Genomic DNA, 8863 nt, shown 5'->3' with positions numbered 1-8863 from the left:
TGTGTGCTGAGCCCATTCCTGTCTCCCCACCCACTGTCGGGGTCCCACCCCAGTTTGGGAGTGAGGGACATTTAAGTACGTAGGGGCTAGTGTGCCCTTCCTGCCGAGGTGATGGGGCAAGATGGGTCAGACCCCTGGGGCCAGGCCCTGGGGTGTCAAGGTGCACCTGGCCCTCTCCCCTCAACTCCCTGCTCACATACACACCCCCCCTTATTTTTCCGTTTCCAAACCAAGCAGACGCTTCTTCCATGTACAATCTACTTTATGTTACAGGCTTAGGTTGCCTTCCCTCCTGCCTCCAGACCAAGGCCTGCTGGTGGGCTGCCTTCTCGCTCCCCTGTGAGCAGGACCAGCCAAGGGCAGCGTGGCAACCATTTCTGGGACAGCTCTTAGAGCATGGGTGAGTCCTTCGTGTCTTTCAGGCTTTCTGAGGGCTTTGTGGTGTCTGTGAGGAGGCTGCTTGCTGCAGGGGGCCTGTGGGTACCCGGAGAGACCATGTTCATGACATCCAAAGGCAAGGGCAGTATGAAAGCAGTAGGTTTCTCTGCGGTAAGGTTGTGCAGTGCATGGAGGTAACGGAGCTGAGCAGCAGCCGGGGCACTGGACAGGATCTCAGCTGCCATCCGCAGGGACTCAGAAGCAGCCTTTTCCCCCTCAGCAGCGATCACCTACCACGCAGGGGAATAAAGAAGGTTTCTGTGAGGCTGGGAATAAGGGGCCAGGGACTGTTCACTACAAAGAGAGGTTGCCACTGTGAAATTCCCAGGGCCAATGTGATTATAACATTTCTACTCTCTAAAGATCACAGCATGTACTAGACCTCTGGATGATCCCAGAAGTTTGGGAGCTGGTTTCTAACTTGCTTTTACTAGGCTCATCAGAGCTCACAACTGGGTATACTCTTGCTGCAACAGCATAGGAGGGGAGCCCCCCGCTAGGCCTGTGGAAGGGGTACCGGACACCAACTTCATCCAGGCTTTTGAGGAGCTTAGTGCAAGGGATGGACACCAGCCTGGGCTGACTAACATGCAGGGTACATGAGAGGGGTTACAGCCCTACACTGGGCTTCTAGAGGATAGTGAAACCCTGAGGAAGAGATCTCCATGGGGGTCACTGTAGGTACAGGGATAACTCTGCACCTCTCTATGTGTCTTTGTGCCTTACCTGTAGGCCAGGTACCAGACCTGCCACTCCACTGGACTGGCCCTGTCTCTTGCTGCAGCTCCCCTTGCTGGACACAGCTCTTGAACAGGAATTAAAGGAAACACATCTTCCCAGAGCTGCATCCGTGTGTGGCATATCCCAGGACCTCGAGCCAAGGATGGGAAAGGAAGGAGATGAGAAGTATTCAGAGTTGACATACCCGTACTTTGGCCTGTCTCTGGGCCTCTGCTTCCACTGCCAGGGACTGCCGGACTTCAGCAGGCAGCTGCACGTTGTTGCTGTGGTAATAAAGGACAGGGATTAGCTGGGCTCTAGGCTCTCATAGCACTAAATGGTCAATTTGAGGCTTTGAGCTCATCAGTTTCCACAGAGCAGTTCATTCATGTTCTTTGCTCCCTGGGTATCCCTCTTTGCATGTCTCACTTTGGCCTTCCACCTCCATTCCCACCCTTCTTTTCCAGCCTAGTTTTCTAATGACCACACTTGCTTGATCATTAGGCAGCAGAGAAACCTCTTCTCTCTGCGCCTCTGAGGGCTGAAGTCTAAGTTCACTCTGTGTGAGACAGCAGAGAATTCACTTGGAGGCTGCTCTAGAGACAGGCACAAGGAATTTCCTTCTGTTCATACATCTACTCATTCACCACTTGGCTCTCTCTTTCATGTTCCTCTGTGATGAGCAAGTCCCACTTTTCTGCATGGGCTTCTGAGTAGTGAGCCCACCCCTACCAATGTAAGACCCTGGGGCCTTTGATCTAGAGCGCAACACAGGAGGTTCAGTGCTTGCGGCTCCTCTTGGGCTACCACAAGTGTGTGCAAACTCTGCCTGCAGCAACAGTGAAAGGGTGATGAGATCCCGGCTAAGGATCCTGCCCTGGCTCTCAGTTCAGGAGCAAATGCAGTCTTTGCATGCGAAGTTTTACATAAGGCAGAACTTGAAAGGGGCAGGGAAAACAGGAAGGCAAGAGGTGACGCTCTACCTTCTGCAGAGTAACTGCAGGGAGAGAGCTGGAGACAGAGCAGGAAGAGGAGCAGGTTGGGACAGGTACTTGCAAAGGTTCGGGGAAGACCCCTCTACCAGCATTTCCTACCTACATTTCTGTTCTCTCCACTTTGATCCCCCAGCAGCCTGTGACCGCATCTAAAGCCACCTGTGAAGAGAAATATTTTTAGAGCATGAGGAGAAGGCTAGCCCTCACCTAGGCCCCTTACAGGAAGTAGGACAGTGCAAGGACATTCACTGAAGGCAGTTGACTGCAGGACTGTAAAGCAGATTTATTAGCTCTTGTGGCAGATTTATTAGTTTGTGTGTGCTATCATGTGAGGCCCCTCAGAAACAAAATTACTTCCTTCGCTTTACTTGCAATTTGTGTTTCCCCCAGGGGTTTAGCACAATTTATCCAGTCCATCTTACTTCAACGGTGGAACTAGTTCATTTCCATAGGAAACATTCAGTTCCTGGCGGGCATTATCATCTACTTGTGTCACAGCCACAGAGAACTGCTGCTGGAGATCCCGTGTATACTGGGCTTATGGCAACTCCCTCAGGCTGCAGAACACATTTCTTGTGGGAATCTACTCTCTGGGATAAGTACTGAAGCAGGGCTATCACAAAGCACTGATGAAACTGGTCTAAGTGATTCCTTCATGCCTCTCATATCCTCCTGTCTCTTACTCACCACAGCCATCTGTGGGGCCCACACTGTATATCCTTCCTCTAAAGTGATCCAAGTTAAAAAAAAAAAAAAGGAAATAAAAAGGAAGAAAAACCTCCCATTTTTTGTGAAAGAGACTCACATTGTTCTTGTACCCTTCTGCAAACCAGTGTCTGTGATTTTGAGGGACTGATCACCCAGGATTTTTTGTGGAGCCTCAGTTCACCCCTTGCTCTGCTGCCTCCCCGCTGTGCAAGCACCTTTATTTCCTTGCTGATGCTTTTCCTCTCCAAGAGAAGTTCAGAGAAGGCTCGATGTGCCACAAGGCGCTTCGTGGTGGTCTGCACCAGCAGCTGGATGGCACTGGATATGCTGGTCAGGGTGGTAAGGAGAAGAGAGGCGTTCTCCAACCGGTAGTAGCAGACAGCATCTATCTCCAAGGTAACCATGTCTTTGGTCACTACCTAAGCAGAAGACATGAGGGAAGATGGACCTGGTTCTGACAACTCTATGGTAGCACAGAAAAGCACAAAATTAAGAGAGTGATGAAGACTGGCTGGATGGTTAAGTCTTCCTAGTTTCCACCTCTGCTATTGACTGATCTTGTGCAAGCTGTACAACCTCTGTCTCTCAGTTCTCTGAGCAGCATCTCTGTGTCTGTCTCCTCAGTACAGCTGCTGGGCTGGGGGCTCTGAGTACACTGGTATTTTAGGCTGTGTCTCCCTGCTCACTACTGCCTGGTCCTTTCCCGTTCTGAGAGCACAGGTGGTGTCCTGAGGTGTGTGCTGGGTTATCGTATCTCCAGAAAGATCTGCAGTACACCGTTGGGGCGAGCCTGGAGTTGCTACCAGGTAAGGACAGTCCCACTGGCAATGCAGCACCCCAGACAAAATGGCCCAAAAGGAGAAGAGCTGTGGCTAAGAAGGCTGCAGGTTCAAGGGTTAGAAGCAAGGATTCAGACCTTTCTTCTTCTCAAGCTTATACAGCAGCAGAGTAACATCCTTACGTTCCTATAAGATCTTAATCTGAGCTCCAGTCCCTGCCGCATGCACTCATCAGTGTGGTGAGCAAAAAACAAAATGGTCCAGTATTGCTGGCCTCACCACTCTCTATTGATGTGTTGCCACTAGAGCATGTCAGACTGAAGCGGGGACTAAAAGCAGTAGTTTCAAAAATGCTTGATCTTCCATTTTCTGAGGTGTTAGGGTTACCTGGAGATTTATTTTCAAACTTTTGTATGCAAGGACGAAGGCTGGAAGCATAAGCATGTTAATTTTTGAATCTCTTTAATCTATGTAGAGAGTGTGAGCCATACCTGATGGAAGGGAATCTCTAGGGTTTTGAGGCGGAGGTCTACCTTGTGGTACGTGTCCAGACAGGGGAGGAAAAAGAAAAGGCCTGTGGGAGGAAGAAAAAGGCAACTGGTGATCATCAGAACCACAAAAATTGCCTCTCCGGCTCTGGAGAACAGAGATTTCGGCATACAGAACTATAAAGGATTGGCAATACATAGGCCCAAATTCTGAGGCTGTTTCTGTGATGGGAAAAGCTGTTAGAAGCTACTGGCCCTTAAGAGGAAGTGAACAAAGCCATCCCATCTCCTGTCTGGCTACACCTGCTTGGAGGGCACCAGCATGTAAGCTTTGGTAGAGCATGACGAAAAGGAGTGACATGGCTGGGGGACCTTACCAGGCCCTCTGGCTCTGCCAGGAAGGAGATGCCCAAGCCGGAAAACGATGGCTCTCTCGTACTCCCGCACTACCTGCAGAGGGAAACGAAAGCTAGGCTGGAGAAGAAGGTGTAGGACAGGAAAAAAAGGCCCTTGCCCATACAAGAGGAAGTTGTTCTGGGAAAGCCCTGCAAAAGGAGGATTTCAGCAGGTGTGGGCTAGCGGAGTCACCTATCAAGGAGTGCCTTTACCCAGGCGGAGAGCTTGGCCCAGAACTGCTGGCTGATCTTGTCTGTGAGCAGTGCTGGAGCAGCCCTGTGACAGCCAGAGATTTGGTGATGGTGGCCCATGTCAGAGCTGCCCAGAGTTTCTCAGGATGAGGCCAGGGTCCTGCTTCCTTATAGCTTGGCCAAACAAAACACCCCAGGCTAAAATTTTCCATGTCTGTCGGTTGCCTCCAAGGCAACCATGTGTGCATGTGCTCACATGTGTAATATCTGAGCCGTAATACTGGCACTTTTGCTGAAAACAAGACGCACACGAAATTTTGTGAGAAGTGGGAAACAATATATGGCTACTAGTAGCCGTGCTATAAATCTGAGAACAATGGAGAGAGAAAATCTACTATTAACTGAGAGACCAATCTCTCCCAAAATTTTTGATTTAAAGCTTATTTACCCCACTGCTGCAATGCAGCTGTCTCTAGTCTGAAGGTTATGTTTGAAAGTGAACAGACCTGCTATTCATTTTAAAAAAGGACCTAAGCCCTTGCCTGCTGATATTGCAGCAGAAGTATTTGATAGGTAGCGGTTCGACCCCTGTGCAGCTCTCTGCAGCAGCAATATGTGATAAAGCATTAAGTCAAAATTAATGATGAGTCAGAGAAGTGTAAATAGGGCCTTAAACAACCGAAAAAAATTATGCCTGTATCTGACACATGCTGAACCAGTGGGCTACATGCATCCCCATTGGATACCAAATACTAAACTGAGAGAGGACTGTTCTCACCTTCATGCAGAACCAGACAGAAACGGGGAAGGTCATTATGACGAACAGGAAAGACAAGATGGTCAGAAGCCACTCACAGATGCTCAGACCTGGAGACCTTACACCTAGGGAGAAATCCAACATGTTAGGAGAGGACTGCTCCCAAAATACGGATGACTTGACAAGCCACTGGTGCTGCTGAAACGTCCCTGTGCTCTAGAGCAGTCATACCAAGCTGCTGGAGGCTGACTGGGGGGATCAGCCCCAGGCGAGCGTCACCTTCTACGTCTCCCCAAAGTCACTTTGCTCTGGCTGCCCTTTGCTGAGCTCCTGCCTGAGGGAAAATCTGCAGGTATGGCATGAAAATCGATCGATTACTTCTGGACATACCTAGACACAGAGGGTGAACCATGTTTTCCGGCAGTGAAATTAGCATCACTACATCCCTCACATTTTGGATCCCTTCTAGTCCTTCTCTCCCTGCCCCTTTGCCTTCGGAGCTCTCTGCAGAGCCACCAGGTCCTGAGGGAGGTTCAGATCCCAAAAACATGCATGATCACTAGAGTTCCACAGCACTGCTCGCTAGCCAGGATCCTTGTAACTCAGGCCAAAAGAGGAAGCTGTGAAAACGTAGCTCCCAGAAGGACAGGTGCAAGTCTGACCCTTTGTGTCACTCTGGGGTAGCAGAGCTGCAGGCATGGAAGCAGACATGATTCTGGCTCCTATAATAAAGATCTGCCATGCCTGTGATGATGCTGGGTCTAAAGAGGCCCAGCCACCTTGCCAAAAGACTCCTGATGCTCCCTCCTGTTGTGGCAGGCTGGGAATCTGCCTGTAAAACACATGGCCTGGAGAAAAGGTGCTCTTAAAAGTTATCCAGAAGGGGAGCTTCTAGTGTGCACCTCAAGCGCAGTCCTTCAGGTTAAAAACTGGTACTAAGGCTAACTCTGTCCACCTAAAGAAGGGCAGGTGAGAAAAGGAAGAGAATAAAGCAGGAATAGAACTGAGGAGTGGTGAACTGAAGGGTGAAGGAAGCTGGGGAGGTAGCTGCTTGTTGTAGAGCTCATTGCTGTGCCAATCAGCCTGAACTGCCTGCAGAAGCTGGCTGGGAAACTGGCTGGAGTCCCTCTGATCCTGTCCTCAGGATAAGGACATGTCTGCGCAAGGTGAGTGTCATGACACACACCACGAGGAGAGCAGAATCATGCTGTGACCCACGCAGAGTCAGAAAGCCCATAGGTTTCTGGCCCCTTCCCTTCTATAAGCCATACCTTCCTCTTGCTGCTCGCTGTCCAGCAACGCCATGGCCTCCATTTCTTCGTCAGATATCACACCATCGACATCCACCACTGTGGACGTCTGCACTCTGCCATCAGTCCCCACGGTGCTCTTGATCTCCTTTGCTTTCTCTTGCTTTACATCTCCCCTCCTTTTGCTGGCTTCTCTGCTCGTCTCCCTCTTCTCTTGTTTATTCTGTGTAGCTGGGGACTCTCTGCGTCTCCTGTGAGACTCCCTGGAAGAGCTCCGAGACCTCTTATCCATCCTCATCTGTGCCAAGGAGCACGGAGCTGCCTGTGGGAGCAGGATGAATTCGTGCTTGAATTTATTGCTGCAGGCAGGAAAACCAGGCAGGGGAGGAGAGAAAGGGAGGTGTCAGATCAAGGAAGCTTGTTTCAAGTTTATTATAGGCTTGTCAGACGTAATGGACAGTGAAGTAAGCAAGCTGTTTCCCAGCTGCTCTGCTCTCGTTACACACTGCTGACTGGGAAGGAAGGTTAGACCCAGACAAGGTGGTCTCCAGGAGAATATTCTGTTTGCATCTTCCTGCCTTTGGAAATAAAATACCACCAGAAGCACTCAGAAGATTTTTAGTAGATACTTTTTGCAAAGCTCTTGAAAAGCAAACTAAAAGTAACTGTTACACATATGGCTCCAAATGGTGAGAATGGCCCAGATCAATAAACAACAGGGTGAAAAACCTTTGCTGGTGAGACCCGTGGAGATGGAGGGTGTTGCAGAGAACAGCTGAGTGAGCAGCATCTCTGCTCTCTAGAAACCCTTTGGCTGGCACAGTGGTGGGATGCTGGCAGCCAGCTCCTTCTCTCGAGGGTCACCTCACATTTTAGCAGGTGGGGGAAATTAGCTGGTCCCAGTTCAGCCATGAACTTTCCTGAGTGGGTGCAAACCATGGAGACCATCGTAGGGCTAAAGGTATTGAATCTCTCTTATAAACTGCCGAAAGACTTTGTGCCTCCATGCCCCTTTAGTTTTCCACGTCGGGACTGTGGCAGAGCAAACGCAGGAGCGTTTTCTTTTCATGCCACACAGCCTGTGGTGGCATCTGCGGAAATGCCTACAAGAAATACTTTTAAAGTGTTTTAAAGCCACTGACCATGTTGAAGAAACCAGCACTTGGCTAGAAACCATACTACAGCAAGATAAAGCTGGAACATAAAGCGGTAAATTCCCTGTCAAAGGAACAGAGCTGAGCTCAGGGGTGTCTGGTCTCTGGTGCGGAGGAGTGGCTGGAGGGTGCCAGGAAGTTGGCCAAGGAGGTGCTCCTCTTGTTTTTTCATGGATTCCTGTTTTATTGGAGAATTATGGCCCACATGGAGTCAGGATATTGCAGGCAGGGAGGACAGGAGGAGTAGCTCCCTGCTTTATCTGCTCGGTCATTGCGGATGCCTTGTCAGCAGGTCACCAAGGAAGCAGTGGACAGAGGGGGATAATGGCAGAGGAGCCAGGTTGGGCAGAAATGAGGTGTAATTAATGAATTCATGCAGTGTGATGTATTTGCTCTGGAAGTGCTCCAGAGACCTTTTCCACTTTGCGTTTATCCCTTGGCCGGCGCGGGGCGGAGGGAGATGGGCTCCAGCTGCGGAAAGGGCAAGTGCTGTTTGAAGCAGCAGCAGAAAATGGTGGCTCAGGTCTGGTTTTGGCTGGGCAGCAGGGACTCGGGTCCATTTCTTGTCAAAAGCACCATCTGGCAGATTTTACACTCACAAACCTGAAATTTCTGGGTTTGTCCAATGTTTAATGTGGCCAGTGGCTCCCGGCTCCAAGGGATGTTTCTGGCTGCTACCTCAGGACAGGGAAGACGCTTTAAGAGCACGTGCTGATGGTTTTGCAACCTTTGCTGACCCAAAATCTGGACCCACACCCACCTACCTTGTCATAAAGAAACACATCTTCCTTCGGATATCAACCACGCTCTTGAGTTTTTTTGTCAAAGGGCTGCAATCCCTTCAAAATGGCCATCGCAGCCCTGCTCAGTGTGCCCTTTGTCCTGGGAAAAGTCAGTCAGCGTCTCCGCTGTGGGTTTTCCTCTCAGGTGGGACAGAAAAAATACAAGACTACTCATAACAACGTCGGCATTTGGGTTTAAATATCG

At 50.0% G+C, this 8863-nt stretch overlaps 1 protein-coding gene across 1 annotated transcript; it reads right to left on the bottom strand.

Moving 5' to 3' along the window:
- Nucleotides 1-389: 389 nt before the first annotated feature.
- NPHS2 (nephrosis 2, idiopathic, steroid-resistant (podocin)) lies at nt 390-7020 on the bottom strand. The gene is made up of 8 exons (XM_009867533.1): nt 6744-7020; nt 5494-5597; nt 4506-4578; nt 4132-4214; nt 3077-3280; nt 2257-2312; nt 1364-1442; nt 390-668 (listed from the first exon to the last, which is right to left on the bottom strand). Exons 1-8 carry the CDS (start codon nt 7018-7020, stop codon nt 390-392), a joined length of 1155 nt encoding a protein of 384 aa, XP_009865835.1.
- Nucleotides 7021-8863: the final 1843 nt, after the last annotated feature.

This window comes from Apaloderma vittatum, unplaced genomic scaffold (genome assembly GCF_000703405.1).
Source record: "Apaloderma vittatum isolate BGI_N311 unplaced genomic scaffold, ASM70340v1 scaffold15224, whole genome shotgun sequence".
Taxonomy (NCBI): Eukaryota; Metazoa; Chordata; class Aves; order Trogoniformes; family Trogonidae; genus Apaloderma; species Apaloderma vittatum.
The sequence above is the reverse complement of the archived record's forward strand: the minus strand, read 5'-3'. Positions and strand labels throughout refer to the sequence as shown.